Consider the following 16,848-nt stretch of genomic DNA (forward strand, 5'->3'; position numbering starts at 1 on the left):
GAGCAGGGAAAGCATTTAAAGTAATTTCACTCTATTTCCTTTCTGGTAAGAAAGGACACGAGCCTTACTTAACCTCACTGACCACATCTAACCTGGGAGCAGAAATCCTTCCTTGGAGGTAATATGCCTCTCCTAGACACCCACGTAATCTATCCTAGGGGTGGAGTTATATAAGTATCTTACTTTGTATATTGCACTGCTAAACAACAAAACATCCATACTAATTACTCTGAGGGAGTCTCCCCACATCTGATGTAACTAGTTTAAATAACAGTTTTATTATAATGCACCAAACATGTCAGGATTTTATAAAGAGCTTCAAAAGCAGTATCAACCATCTTACTTTTTACATTCCATGTGCTGCATTACTTCCTTGTTTGGTAGGTGTATGCAATGTGAAAAGCTGCACTGAAACAGTCTCATTCTTTGGTCTTTTTCAAAAACTTTAAAACCCTTTTTCTTGTTCAACTCATTGGTCAATAAAGCCTCAATGCTCAAAAATAAGGTAAAACTGAAGACTACTACTGTGGCTTTTTCCTCCAAGTCACTGACTGGGATATTTAAGCTACTCCTTTTCTTATGTTTTTGTTTGTGTCTTTTGTTTACATTTATGATATTTACTGTCTTTTGTTTATACCTTTATATTCATCCCCAAGGGGCTGGTACTAAACATGGCACCCACATAGCACATAAACTGGTAGTTACTGAACCAGAGGCGCATGGTAGTCTTGTTTTACCAAAAAAAAAAAAAAATGAAAGTGAATCTCCCTTGACAGAAAGTGCAATTGACACTAACTGGTCTGCAATGGCTGATGCCTCAAAAGCCTTGTCTTGAGGGTATGGTTGATCTCATAAGATGTAAATCAGCAGGCTAATACAATCCACTAAAGCAGCGATCAAAATAGGATACAGCTCTCTGACAGACTTCTGGGCTGTCACATTAGAGACGTCAAGCAATTAAACAGCTCACCTTCACATGAAACACAGGAGTTCAAGCTGCTACGAAACTTCTCCAATCTCTACAGTTTTCCAATATCACTGCTGGGTCAATCTGCAGTAAGAAGGAATGGATTGGAATATAAAATTTAGGCCAAAGCACTGGGACCTATGAGGTCATTCAGTGCTGGAAGGAAAATTGAGTTTAAAGAGGCTTAAAATGAGAGCAATGAAAGAAAACTAATCAGTGATGGCAGCTGATAGTGTTCTTAGCTAGGCTAGCCTATGCATCATTTAGGCTACACAAGTGATTAGCCTACGCTATCTTAACACTACCATAAGTCTACTAACACTAAACTGCTGCACAGTTTGTGAGAAAACCACACTGAAATGTTTAAAAAAAAAAAAAGGGCTTGGTCAATGGGTTCTAAAGACCTAAGAAAGAATTCCAAAATAGGCCAAGATGGGTAATAGGTCTAAACAAGTTGGCGAGCCAATTCTAAAACAGTGCACAACAAAATGTTATTATCCGACTGTATGTCGCGAGAATATCTGCAATGCGACACTAGTAACTACGAGTCGTTCTTTGCCGAGTTGGTGGCTCAACAAATGCTTGACGTAATGACGTTTCAGGTACTGAAGGAATTTCATCGGGGATCTTCGTAAACCATAACAAAGGGGCGTGGAAGCACCGTTCCAAGAAATCAACTTCATTTTCTGCGGTTCCAGCCGCAATTATCCAGTGAACAGTGAATTAAAGTTCCCGATACACGTCACACCGTTTGTAAATAACGTTATTATAATAGAGCACGACAAACAATTCATTTAATGGCGAAACATACCTACTGGGAAGAGCTTCCAAAAACTTTGTTTTCTTTCTTTCGACGACAGTCGTCACTCTCAGTAGCAGACAAACAGATGCTCACTCTTCTTGAAAGAGAAGTAGTTCCATTTTAAGTTTAAAAAGGAATCAGGTACCAATATTTATATTTGTATCGTTTTAAAACATCTCCAAAATTCATAAATTAATTACATAAAGTTATTTTGAAAAATCTGACTCTAAGACGCATACGAATGACAAATATTATCGGTCATGACACAACTTCTTTTTCAAGAGCATAAGTAAGACGACACTTCAGGTGTGAGGTCAGCAAGTGCACTTGGGCAGACGGGGTAACGTAGCGAGCGTGCGAAACTGCAGACCTGCATGACTCACTAATTGAGCATTGTAATTATTATATATTCTTCAAAATATGCAAGCACACGTGTAGAACGAACCTAAACACAATTACTTGCTACGCACGATCTCACAGAATACAGTGACCACAACTGTAGAGAGGAAAGTAGACCAAATACAATAGAAACAGTGTAACTTGCGGATAAATAAAAATAGAGATGCAGCACAGAAAACAACACTGGGGGCGATAACCTCATAACGACATTCATTTCATCAAAGATGTAAATCTGGCAAAGTTGTATCATTTTAGAATACACCACGACATTGTGTAGTTGAGAATATTGACCAAAATTTTGTCTTAGGATCCTGTAGGTTGGTCGTGTTTAAACGCCGGCTTGCAAAAGTGAGGACGGAATCGGCTGGATTGAAAGATTCAAGTGTTGGTCACCGTCATCTGCAGCTGGCATAATTGTCTCCTGGTAAAGCGACTCAAATATTATTATACTTTATCAACAGCTGGTGCATTTTAAAGACCAAATGACTATGTTTTAATAAATATAAGTAAACTTACATAGTAAAATACCAAAGAAGACAGAGGTCTAGTCACGTTTCACTTTGCCAATGATAACATTCAATAAAGTTTCAGATTTCTGTTTTAAATGGAATGCATACTCAAGAACAAGAACAATGCTTTGAAAACTATAGTTGCTGTGGCTAGGGACCGAGCTATGTAACGCTAAGAAGCATATATTAATCTATTAATTTTTTTACCATGAATTATTAGAATGTACATAACCGAAGGTCTTTTACCTTAACCGATTGCCTCAAGCCGGGTTCACATAATCCTTCCACAACAGGTCTCAAAATTGCGAGTCCTTTGTTTTTTTTTAATGTTTCGTTCGCTCCTCGGAAATCTTGTAAGTTTGGCAACACAAGAAATCATCAGGTAAGCCAGTGTTGCTATCAGCTAATGTCATTTCCCTTTAAACTAAGAAATAAAACAGCGAGCTATTCATTGTTTCCATTATAATTGATTGAGCATTATTTTGTTGTTCCTGAATCCTACCAGATCTATATTTTCCTTGGTCACAAAATACAAATCTGAATTTAGTGATTAAAAATGCCAAGATGGCAACACACATCTGGAGACACTTCACTTTACTCTTATTTTGTATGGAAAAAAATTGGTTGAATAAGAGTAAATTTTAGACAGAACCTTGCTTTTTGTCTATTTATCGCCGAGGTATTATTACGATTGAAGAAAATAGCTACTATATTTAGTGCATATTTTTTCCTTTAAAATATACCTTGCTTGGCTGTGAAGAAAATATTTTGATTAAAGTTAGAAGTGTTCGATTTTCAATTTAAGTGCTCAAGCATAAAATTGACTTTGGTATATATGATCCATAAGATAAATTTGATAGGAACCCGTTGGCGTAAGTGCATTCGCTTTTGCCTGAAGATTAGTAAGTGAATAAGAATTCATTTTTATAGGGCTTGCTACACTTGTTATTACTTGCAGACCTAACACCATAAACTGACTTTCAATAACGAGCTTTGCAAATTAAGAAGAATTTTTGTTTCTCTTAAAAATCGTCTTCAAGTAATTGAATAAGAAATTGCAATAATTCATTTGCATGCTTTCAAGTGATCTACTTTGAAGGCTGGCAATCCGGATCCGATTTATCCGGCTCATTGAACACAGGGAGTTTGTTTTCATACATGAAAAATATTCCGAACTAGTCTGTTTCATCATAAAATTGACTTTGATTTCATATCAGATACAGTATAATAAATTGGTCATGCCTGTAAAATTCTTATATATTTGCATTCAACAGCCATCGGTAGCCTTGTGTGTGTCACCATTTTCACTCCTCAAGGCTGCCAAGAGTCAAGTTAGTGCTTCTCCAACACTTCAGTTAGGTTCTTCTGAGTCACTGCAGACACACTGCATGTCCCGGTGTTAGTCACTCACTGACCACCGTGTTCTAGACGGGACTCTTCCCCTGCTTGAGGTACATCTGGGTTCAACTTGTCCTTCAATTAGCTTTCTTATGGTGGATCGTGCCTATGAGTTGCACTGCAGTCATACTTCCTCTCCTGTAGTTTACTCCGGAGAAGCTCTTCATCTCCACAGACCCAGTCATTCTCCTTTACCTAAATGCCTGTCCTACGACCCATGCTTGACTGACAACAAAATTTGGCCTCTTTACATGGCCCACTTGGACTTGGGGAAACTCCCCGGCTCTCCACGGACATCTAAAGGCCGCCACTAAGGTTCAGTTATACCTGTACAGTTAGCCTGTGAAAGCAAACCTTCACCAGTAACGACACAGTCATTTTCCTCAGTCCTCCTAGCAGCCTTGGCGTCAACAGACGATGCTCTGGCTGTAATTGGCTTGCCGATAGCATAAAAAATTCATAAACGTCAAGTAAGGCATCCAGTGAGTGGTTGAAAAAACAAATTCAATACTCCAATGTAGATTTTCATAATGTTTATTGAATATTTTATGAATGTTATGTGTTTATTGAATAATTTATGGATGAAGGAAGAGTTCCAAGGCAAGATAATTGTATTATGTTAGTAATAGCAGGCCTTTACCGAGGGGGGTGGTGGTTGTCGAACGACCCCCACCAAAATTTCTGGAAGTCCATATTTTCTATGACTATCCTTTTCATTGAACTGTACTTATAAAGTAATAAATAAAATTCTTTTGTTTTTTTGGCAAGTCTTCTTTGAAATATACATACATTTTATATTTTCATTTGTAGTATGCATTTGGAAATTTTCATGTATAACTATAGATAGTAATTGCAGTTCCTCTTTTTTATTTCTAAATTTTAATTTTTTTATTGCATCACATACATACCCTTTAGAATATTTATTAATTATTGTCTTTTGTTAAGTCAAAGTATATAACATAACAATAAATAAAGTAATATGCATGATACTTGTTATTGTTAACATATTAAATGAATCAATCAATAAAACTGAAAACATATATTTTTTAATTTCAGTGCAAACTTTCAACATTATAAGTAAACTTCTGTTAACCAAAGTCAGTACTTTGAATAACATCTAATGGGGGTAGAAGGGCATAGACTGCATGCCCAGGTTTTCTTCCTAATATAACTAAAATAACATTTTCAAGTATTTCATCTTGTATATACCTATATTGCAATGACATACTGTATATAGAAGAAAAGGTCCAGTTTTGGGAAAAACGACCCCCACCCCACCATAAAATACTCTGGGTATGTTTTCATTTCAAAGTTGACATATTCAGGCCTAACATTGTTTGTCTCTATTTCATTAAAATGCTTAATACAGATTTGTTTTCATTTTAAGAATGACTTTCCTATGAAGTGTTACAACGATTAAACATCCATAGTTTACTACTGTTCCTTTGTTTCATTTGTGTTGACTAGTCTAATTTCACTTCAAAACTGGCTTACATGAGATGTGAGCAATGAATAAACACACAGCTTAATATTGTTTTAATTTTATACCAGAAAGTAGAATATTATTCTGTTCTCATTTTAAAAATGAATTACATATGTGACGCATAATCATGAATAGACGCAGTATAGGCCTATTCTTGCCATAATGAATATTTATTCTCATTTAAAAACTGACTTGCATATATGGTTTACTGTATAACCACGAATACATAGACTTAACCTGTTACTATGGCCTTTGGATTTTACTTGCCCAGGCAGTCTCATTCATATAGATTTCAATGAAATCTACAGGACATTCAGGAATGATGCTGTCACTTTCAGCCTTCATTATATTATTCTGATATCCGTATCACTTATTAAAAAAAAGTAAATCTGATACATCACTAATTTAAGTTTAAACACTCAAATATCAAAAACAACAGTTCTTGACTGGTGCATACTATCTGTCCAGGGACAGAAAGCGAACTGAGCCAAATAAAGTTGCCTTCCAACATTAACGTTGAAGTGCGCCTGCACAGACCGTTTGGCCAGAGGCAAATCGATTGAGATGAGCTATTTGCTCAGGTTGCCCGCACAAGGGGCTAGTACTAAACATGGCGAAACATTTAGATGAATCAATATATTTTTTTCCCTTGTGCCATTTTTCCTATTTTTTCACTTGTGCCATTTTTACCTGTGCCGTTTTTACCGTGCCTTTTTGCCTGTGCCATTTTTACCTGTGCTGTTATTACCCAAGTTTGATTTGGCCAAGTCCATACTAGCCAGTCATAAGGTTATGCTTTGTCTCCAGCAGGGTTCATAACCATCCTATGGGTGTGCTAACCAGTTTTCTTTCCAGATCAGCACCTTCGAAGTTTTTTAGTACCCAGAACTGTTTTTTGCAAATTTATCAGCTTTTGTTTGCTAGTTGAGGTATTAGATATTCCCTCCAGTGGGAACATGGTGGTGATGCCTATGTCTAGTTCAGTGTGGCTCTTGGTTTCTTACCAATGCTGACACATCATACACAGTGGACCCCCGCCTATTCGTGGATTTCTTTGTGGAACACATATACACATCATTTGCAGACAATTTGCCTATTTGCAGTATTTTTCAGAGAGGAATATTCACAAATTATTGTATTTTCATATAATTTTCATGATTAAATCCACTTTTTGTGATAAAACTACTTATTAAAATATTCAGGTATAAGCATTTTTTGAGGGTTTTTGATGTTTTAAACTATCAAAATAGGCAATTATAAGTGTTTTTAAAGGGGTTTTTAAGTATTCACAGATTTTAGCTATTCGCAGGGGGCAGTGATACACATCCCGCGAATACCGGGAGTCAACTGTACCACCGAGTTTGAGATCCTAGTTGTCGTCTGGGCATTGTTGAAATGCAGGCTATATTTAACTGGCCTACAGAATTTGACTGTAATTATGGATCACTGCCCCCTCATACCTATTCTGAATCACTAGACACTGGATGCTATAAAGAATCACACCTCGAGTGCCTGAAGGAGAAGATTTCTCCCTACCTCTACACAGCTGTGTGGAATGCTGGCAAGTCGATTTGCATTCCTGATGCTCTGTCTCAAGCTCTTGTTAGCCACCCCATATCAGAGAAAAAGATCTCAGGTGCTTCTTTTGCCACCCATCTCCAAGCTATAATGGCAGTGAATGCTGTCACATCTTCAGTTCCACATACCAATAGGATTCTCCAGTATCTTCTTGCTGTAGCAAGAGCAGTTCCTTCATACATTCATCTACTTCATTGTGTCGCCTCGGTCTGTTGGCCTGGTATTGGTGTCGACACTGCCAACACAGTCAACACTTGTGAGCCATGCCAAATATTGCAGCCATCCCAACAACAAAACCCTTAATGAATGATGACTCTCCTACAAAGCCCTCTAGCTCCTCATTGGACGAGTCGATATCGTACTTGGCTAGCACTCTGCTAGACCCGCGTTTGATTCTCCAGCCGGCCAATGAAGAATTAGAGGAATTTATTTCTGGTGATAGAAATTCATTTCTCGGTATAATGTGGTTCGGATTCCACAATAAGCTGTAGGTCCCGTTGCTACGTAACCAATTGGTTCTTAGCCACGTAAAATAAGTCTAATCCTTTAGGCCAGCCCTAGGAGAGCTGTTAATCAGCTCAGTGGTCTGGTTAAACTAAGATATACTTAACTATACAAAGCCCTCTTGAGTCATTCTCAGCAGACTTTTTCACTGTTGCAGGGAAGACCTTCCTTGTCATAGTCAACTAATTCCCAGGTTGGCCTGTTGTCGTCCTTGCAAAGGTGATACTATCACATTTAACACCATAAGGATCTTTTGTTGCTATTTCCAGGAAGTTGGTGTTCCTCTTCACCTCAGGACTGACAGAGGACGACAGTTCACCAGCACTGAGTTCCAGGAATTTATCAAGTGATGGGGAGTTCAACATATGGTAACCTCACTGCATTACCCACAGACAAATGGTCATGCTGAGGCCACTGTGAAGTCTGCACCTCATCTTAGCAACAACACCGTCTGGCAATGTTAATTGTGAAACACTCAACTAACAATCGTTAGAGCTCCAAAATACTCCTAACTTCATAGGATGCCCTCCTGCTCAGATCCTGTATGGCTGACTTCTCAGACCATGCATCCCTGCCTACCCTCAATCATTTTCACAAGAGTGGCAGGCCAACATCAAGGACTGTGAACATCATACTGCTGCCTGTGCTGAGCAAGTCAAGACTCTGTATGACAAGCATGCTCACCCCTTATCCAGGATAAGTGTTGGACAGTTAGGTTGGATGCAAGACTCAACATCTCACTGCTGGGATAAAGTTAGAAGAGTCAAGGGATGTGGAAGGTCCAGGGATTATGAGATTTGTCTCTCCCAAGTGGTTTTGTGTGGTGGCAAAACCGTTGTTTCCCTTGCCCAGTGCCACCCTCTAATGTTGATCCATTCCCAACTTCTACCAGACTCCTTGCTCAGAAAAGTAGTCCTTAGCTTAGATAATATTCCTCCAGTGACCCAATGTTGTTCTCAGAGGCTCATGGAAAAGGAGTCTGCTCGGGAGTGCACTACAAGTGTGGGGGGGAGGGAGGTGTTGGTTTATGAAAGATATAGTGATACATTTGTTGTACGAGAAAGACATTGCTTGTGTTCCAATTATCATTCATTGCATTTATTCTCTTGTACCCTTATACTGAATACATATTTTATTCTTATATTAATTAACCAATATTATAGCTCCCATAATATAATAATAATATTCATATATTTATGTGCTACTAATGCCTCCTCAGTGTATGTATGTCATGGCAATAATGATATTTTACCGTTTTGGCAATAATGTTGCTTCCAGGACAATCCTTCAGTCAGTTAGCCAGAGATCATCCTGACAGTTACATCTAATTTGTGTTCCTTGTTTATTTTGTACCATTCCACAAGATTACACTGTAAGAACCTACTTTATATTAGTGTTTGCTTTCGCCCACCATTAGTGTTAAGCAAGAACTCCATACACATAAAAAGCCTAACAAAAAATGTAGCTAACTGACTAGTTCTACCTACTTATGCTTACATGATATGTTAACATATAAAACACATACATTAATAAAAAGAGACCATGAACCTCTTTGCATTTCTTTTTTAACGTAAGTTACAAAACACTAAGCATTTAATTTCCCTTCCCCTCCCTCTCCTCTCTCTCTGGTACAGTATTTTCATTGACATTCATCTTACGCAATACACTATTATATTTAATATAGCAATGTAGTGTTACATATAGTTTTCAGTCTATGTATGTACGGTATAGTGCCCATGTACACATAAGCATCACAATAAGGTAAACTATGCACTTTTTGTGCATTTGCTTCTCTTTCTCTTTTTTCTTTCAAAAAAAATTTTTTTTCTAAAGGATATGGCAATTGTATTCCTTTCTCTCTCTCTCTCTGGGTTTTCTTTATAATAAAAAAAAGATTTGAGAGAGAATGCACAGTATGCGGATAGTTTACCTTAATGTGAAACATACATGTGTACACACACACACACAACACTACATCTCTGTATCAAGTACAATGCTGTACTGCACTAAATAAATGACAATAAAAATACGGTACTAGAAAGAGAGAGACACTGAGAAGTGGGGGGCTGTCACAGTACTGTATGTGCATGATGTTTTGTAACTTGATACTTGTATATAAGTAAACTTGCACACATACACAGACTAATAAACAATTACATACAGCACAAAATCTAACCTTGAAGACAATAAAATATGAATAACAACGCATTAAATACAGTACGCCAATCAGAATACCAAACTGTACTGGATAATGTTCACTAAATTTTGTGTAATCTTATCTTGAAGACGACGATGTAAAGCATAGAGAGGTCCAAATGTAGTTGTGGTGAAACAGGGCATTTTAATCTAAGTCAAAATCTTTGAATTCCATTGGTATGTAATGAAGTAAACAGTGATAACTCAAACTCATGGGGTGCAGAGGTAGTATGTTGAGGTAATTGCACTTAATCAATCACAAATCTTAGAATTTCTGAGCATGCACTCTCAAAATGAAACAAGTGTGCACCATCATTTTAAAAGAAAGGAACTAGCTTTATATGTTTGATTAAAAATGATTTTCTATTCTGTAGTGTACGCACATGAGCAATTACAATTCTTTTGGCAACAGATTTTAGAATATCTGAGCACATGCTAACAATGAAGCAAGGTCCAAACAATTTTTAAAAAATTATGTAAGAAACTGATTTTATACATCTGATTAACATTAATTTGCAGTAGTGGGATTGCCTATTCTGAATTACAGGTACAGCACATATATGCATGCACTTTACTTAACCCATCTTAAAATTTCTTAACATGTGATCATACGATAAACACAGAGTAACAGTTTCACTTTTTAAAAATTACTTTTTAAGCATCAATTTAACAATGTACAGCAAGAACATGACATTATGTAACTATATTTATACTACAGTTAGAACTTATGATGCATGAGAAAAACCAACCACAAATACTTTAGAGTACTTGCAAAAGCAAAAACACAAAAGTACGACATATTTTTATTTTTACTGGACTCAGATACACCCAATAAGTAACAAACCAGATGAGCTAAGGTTCATTGAGGTGCCACTGAACCTTACCTCCTGGCTGGAGCCTGATAGACCTATATGGCTGGCAAAACTGAGAATGTGATGGAGAAGAAGGAGACTTGTAAAAGTCACTATGGGGATGGTGGGCTGGAGACTGGATAAACCTTCAAAGTTTTCAATTTGCCCAAAAGACATCACCACCTCTCAAGTTGTAGAGACATCCAGCCTCTCCATGTCCACCTTAACTCCTGCAGAAAGAGATTTTAATCCATTGTATCTAGAGTCAAGCTTTTCAAATCTGATGTTGTCAGTAGGTTGATGATGCTTCTAAGGACTGGGTCTCTTTTCTTGACAATCAAGTTCACTAAGGCATTCACTTTGACACCAACTTACAATATCACAGTGCTCTCTAACATAGCAACCAATCCCCTGAATTCTTGCTGGCAGATTCCATTAATTTATAAGTGGTAATGAAAACCCACTCCTGCCAGTTGGCACTAACCAACAACAAAAGCTTCTCCCCAGAATCTGCTTCTGCTGGCAAAAGTACCATTGACAGCATTGGAAGCCAAAGCTTCAATGTCTAGATGTTGCCTGGTATTTCCCTCATGGATCGAGGATCATAATAGAAAAAACTGTGGGGTTTATAGTAGCCCAACTTTATACCTTTCCCTTTTATCTATTTCTTCAAATGATCTAGAATGCCTCCTATAGCAGCAGCTGCTAAGAGCTGGAAGCCCAAGGCAATGTTTTAAGAATACCCTTTTGATATAGGTTACATTGCTGAAGCAACACCTGGGAAGATATCAGCTGCATTTCCAGACTAAAAGCTTCACATATACATGAAGTGGTGCTTTATGGTTTAAATGAAGAGGTACATCTTAGTTTCATTTGATAACATCTGGATCTCACTCTTCAAATCTTCTCCTGTTTAATGCCGAGATTATTTTGGACATCTTCAATAAAAGGTTGTAATTAAGATTTAAAACCCAATCTTCAGTTGAAAGGTGGCAAAGGTTCTTAAGGGTTTGGAAGGATTCGCCACCAAACTTTCAAAAGAAGGTCCTGCAACCTCATCGAACATGGGAATACTATCCATTATTGCAACCTTGAAATTATTTGATAACCAAAGTTTCGAGAATGAATCCTTGTTACCGCTCATAACAACTAAGCCCCAATAAGTCTTTTCTTAAAGGAGGAAGAAGAGGCTCACCTCATAAGTTAAAGTTGTTTTCATGAGTCCTCTTGGAAAAGCTACTTGAGCAGAATGTAGCCATAACTTTAGTCAGTATACTTATGCCAAGAGTAAGCACCAAGCAGCAGTCAATGCTGAAAGTTAAATCACTAGTGGCTGGAGTAGCACATATGTCAATCATCCTTAACTGAGGCTGGGCAAGGTTCATAGCAAAGGAAACACTGCTGCCAGTTTGAATCAGCATGTGCTTATCACTTGTGTTCATACAAAGAGTCAGGTGTGCTACTTGATCCAGGTTTAACAGTCACAAGTATCTTTCAATCTGTTGACCAAGTCTCACTTTGGGGTAGAAAGCCCACTATAGCTCATAGCTGCATGACATGAGACTGATCTGACTCTTCATTAACTAATGGGTGGCTTAGAATAGCTTGTCTATTCCCACTCTTTGTTTAAATCACAATAAATAGTATCAACACTCCTCTTACTGCTAAGTTGCTAATATACAAGAGATAAGAAGAGTTGTGGGCATGTGTGTGTGTTGTGTGCGTGCGGGACGCTCTGGTTAGTGGTTTCACCTTTTAGTGTTACTAGTCTTATGTTTTACCAAATGAATAGCAAGAAGATAGAGTAGCTTGCAATTCTTTCAAGGCCTGCAAATTTTCCACCACATTACCCAAAAGATTCAAGAGCTAGCGCAATACTCTCGACACGGGTGCCTGCAACCCCTGAGGGAGCAGCAACATGAGAAGCAATTGTCATCATCAACTGAGATGTAAAGATGAGTTATAGATTCCTGTGAAAAACTGTTGCTACAACAAGAGCTGAGATCCCATGTGGTACCAGAAATTGGTGCCACAGCTTTTGCTGAAGTGGGAACAACATGCACCTCCACTAAAGTTGCATGTATCTCAAATTTATCTAAGTAGGGCGACCACTTACTACAAGGAGGAGAGTTATCATCATTATGGTAAGGAGCCAAACCCTTGTGTGAATTTCCTAGTATGTGAAAGAACTTTTGATTATGGATGGATTTAAATAGGAAGCTTTCCAGCTCAAAAAGATTTTCTGTTTCTTTCCTTGACTTAGATTCAGTGTCTTGTGTACGATGACTTCAACAAATACTTGGAAAAGGTTTCTGAGGCCTCTTATATGGATGAAACTGCATAATCAGAAGAATAACTCAGGTGCTTAAATCCCTTCTGGAATTGTAAAGCAGCCACTGCTACCAACCTTCAGAGATTATTCACAATGACTACTAGCAAAACTGGTCTCTGCAAATACTGCATTATAAATGCAGATCCTTCTCTAACAAGGCCATAAAACTTTTACACTGCTTACCAGGAGCACTAAAATGTCTATGGACTATGGTTATCACAAATTATATTAAAATAAATAACACAATATTCAGAGAAAGATATTCCTATCTAGATCAAAACCAATGGTGAGCATGGAACATAATTACATACATTGTAACACAAACATCTACTAGTCCACATGAAATTTAGCTTGTAATAAAAACACTAAACAACTGAAAAGGGTAAAACAAACAGGGATAAACTATCTAAAAAGGCAAATAATAAACTGCACTGGTTCAAATGAACAGTCATACAGTACCTCAAAGGAAGTCATCACCCATACTTACAAACTCCTGTGAAAAAAACTATTCATCAATAATTCTATAGCGGCAGAGGAAAAAAAAGTATAAAGACCAAAAATGAAAGAGAACACTGAGCATAAATCACTTGAACAACAGATGTGCTCATATTGAAATGAACATGGGAGCCCATGGATACATAGCCAACTTGGGAGGGTTTTTTCTTCTCCCATGTGTCTCTTGGACTGTTAACTATAAAGACAGGCTTATGTAAACAGATGGGATTTGTGTAAAAACAAATTAATAAAGGAAAATCCTTCAGGCCAGCCCTATGACAAGTAAAGAAATTGACTCTGTTTGCATGGTTAAACTACTTAAAAGGCTAATACAGGTAATTAGGAATAGGTCTGCTTGAAAAGTTTTTTCTTTATTTCTACTCTTTATTTTTCCTTTACTCTTTAATACTGTTGTTCTTACATATTTGTGCTGAAAGCAATTATCTTTGTATAAGTTATTAATATTTATGATTATTGAGTAAAGTAGTTCTCAAATTGTTGAAGTGGTGTATTTTAGCCTCTCATTTTCTTTTGATCATCTAAAGGCATATTTTTTTTACAGATATCCTGTTAACAAGAATCTTTCCAGTTTTAATGATGATATTTCCTGTTTTAAATGCCAAGGCACTCAACTAATTTTTGCTCAATTCTACAAGGGAGTAGAATTTCATACAGGCCTGAATTACTTCCAGCATTTGTTTTATGGGGGAAGGCATTTGTATGTCGTGGTCATCAACATGAGGGCTTAGTTTATACTTCATGGGACATGGGCTATTACAATTCATCCAGGTATTTCCGTTATGACTGCTATGAAGATACCCTTAAAAGGATGGATAAACCATTCTCTTATTGGATGCCTTTAGGACTTTTACACTGCTTGGCCTCATCATCTATTCAATTTCCACTGGCGAGGAGGCATGCCACTTAACCTTACCCTCCTAGTTCTAAGCATATCCATAACCCTGTTGGTCTTCAAGGTAGTACCAAAAAATCAGTTTGATAGAAAACAAAACTTAATAGGATTGACTGAAGAAACTAGACAGTTAGGTGGAAAGAGCAAAATGAACAGCTTGGGCCAAAGGGATGTTGTATGAGGTGACTGACTTCTGGGATTTTATTATGTTTTAGTAAAACATTATGCTTGCAGTATTAGTAACGATGGAAGTGATATTCATTGATATAAATTACTTATAGCTAACCAAATACATGTTGGGAACTAGGCTGGTGAACTGCATTAAGCCTACTTTTAGAAAATAATGAATAGGTGGTTGAGTTGCAGGATTATATGCTTGGAAATTTTATTTTGAAAAAAATACACTTTGACAATAACTGTAATGTTAGTAGCACTGACAAATGATATGTGCCGACAGAAGTTGCCTATAGCTGGCTAACAAAAAATTTTAGGGAATGAAAGGTACACCACATGATTTTCAACATTTTTATCTTTCACAATGATGCAAGATAACATGACTTTTACTGTGAAATGTTAGAAATGAAAGATAAACTATGAAAAATTGTGATACCCTGTCATGAAATCTATGACATATGAAATGCAATGCATATGACCATGTATTAAGGGTAATATCAGATTTCTATAGCCAAGACAACTCAGCAGACTGACAACTTAAAAAGTTGAGCTAACTGAAAATGGTTAATCAAAATAAGAAGGTTTGAGATAGTGCAAGAGAAAAGCTCCCAAAGGAAAACAAAATCACTATTCACATCTTCAATGAAGTTTTCTTACATTGGAAAAGACGTCCTTATGTTAAAAGTATGAGCAATCTCACCATTTCCAGCATTTGAAGGAAGAAACGGTTCAAAGCTGTTACTAATACTATTATACCAGGTATGTATTAGGATGGAGATTTCATAAACAAGTGACAACATTTGCAAATTACAACTTCTACTCACAAACAGCTTTCAATTTTATGAAGCACAACAAATTAGCACCAGGAATATTCACTGTATGATAATATCTGCCTAAATTAACAATTTTGTCATGTCAATTAATCTACTGTATGTATTGTCATCATGACATCTGACACATGGACAATAATTAAGCTACGCTTTGCTTCTCCAGATATGCAAAATATGGACATTTGAGTCAGAGAAAACTTTATTTTTGGCACAGAAAAGTTACCTTACAATGGTAAAGCCATAAGATTCAGATTCACAGCTGGAAGCTACATAAGGTATCTAACCTTACTCTTACAAATATGGATTTGGTACATAATGGGACTCCTGGAACAAATCTTCACTGTGGTTACTAACATATCTGAAAATATAGAGGTTTTTAAAATACATTCACACTACATTCTACAAATATAGTATGGGAAATACACTTTTGAAAGAAATATACCACAATCCTTAAAAAGTTGAATTATGCACACTATTTCGGTGACATACTTTGTATAAATGCTACCTTTGAATTAATTTAAGGGGGTAATTTACTTGTATATGTTCCAAAAAAATCTTCCTATGCAGCAATGTATAAAAAAAGGCATGATCTGATATTACCATACCTAACAAACTATAATTTCAGTATCATTTTCTTTATTACTTCTAACATGATAAATTTATTAACAGAAAAGCCTTTTTTTTTTCATTTAAACCCATTACTTAAAAGTGCCAATTCACTTGCAATAAAATGTCCCAGACAAAAATTCTCTGACAGAAGAAGATTTGCTGTGCCTATGCAGTCAGATTTGTCAGTTCCTGACCATAAGTTCAGCTTACTCTTCATGCACTTACATACTTGAGAGTAAGAATAAAGGGAAGAGAGGTAGGAAAATGTTCTAAAGTCCATAAGTTTGTTAGGGAAAATTTATTTTTAAAAATTACATTTGTTCATAGCAAACTAACTACTATAGGGCCTCAATCTCAGTTTAAGAGAGGATGAATCAACTGTTAAAGCCCAGACTGTATTTGAGAAATGAAGGGTCTGTCTGGCACTTGAAATGAAAGACATAAGGAAACACTCCTTAAGATCAGAGAAATGACTTCTTTGTAAAAATGATACATCAGAGGAATGGGAGGCAAAGTGTAAACAACTCCATGAACCTTCAATTAAGACCTTGTTAATATCTATATTGCATTTAAAAATCAACGACATGGTTAGAGGTCTGATCTCTTGAACACTAACAATAGGTTGAGCAGCTCCACCATCTATCACATTACCCTACAGTGAAACTGAGCTCATGCAAAACTGTAATTTTAGTAAATTACTAACTACAGAGATATAGACTAACCTGGGCTGGGTAAAGATAATGATTGTCATTGTTTTGAACATGGCCTGAAAATTATCACATGGCTAAGGCCCCAGCACAGCGGTGTC

At 36.8% G+C, this 16,848-nt stretch overlaps 2 protein-coding genes across 13 annotated transcripts in view; both read right to left on the reverse strand.

Annotated features, from left to right (window-relative positions):
• LOC136831371 (RNA-binding protein Ro60-like) overlaps window positions 1-2,039 on the reverse strand; it is a 159,978-nt gene extending 157,939 nt beyond the window's left edge. The window contains exon 1 of one of the 2 annotated variants that reach the window (XM_067091699.1): window positions 1,779-2,039. The gene's annotated coding sequence lies outside the window, so the exon portion shown is untranslated. Of the gene's footprint in view, window positions 1-970; window positions 995-1,778 lie in introns of those variants that run through there. The other variant, XM_067091700.1, reaches the window with a different exon arrangement.
• Window positions 2,040-14,795: 12,756 nt separating this feature from the next.
• msl-3 (male-specific lethal 3) overlaps window positions 14,796-16,848 on the reverse strand; it is a 110,336-nt gene continuing 108,283 nt past the window's right edge. For all 11 annotated transcript variants that reach the window (XM_067091708.1, XM_067091703.1, XM_067091702.1 and 8 more), the window contains one exon: window positions 14,796-15,789. In XM_067091708.1, the coding sequence (XP_066947809.1) occupies window positions 15,723-15,789 (67 nt within the window). In that variant the 3' untranslated portion in view covers window positions 14,796-15,722. The remainder of the gene's footprint in view (window positions 15,790-16,848) is intronic.

This window comes from Macrobrachium rosenbergii, chromosome 48, assembly GCF_040412425.1.
Source record: "Macrobrachium rosenbergii isolate ZJJX-2024 chromosome 48, ASM4041242v1, whole genome shotgun sequence".
NCBI lineage: Eukaryota > Metazoa > Arthropoda > Malacostraca > Decapoda > Palaemonidae > Macrobrachium > Macrobrachium rosenbergii.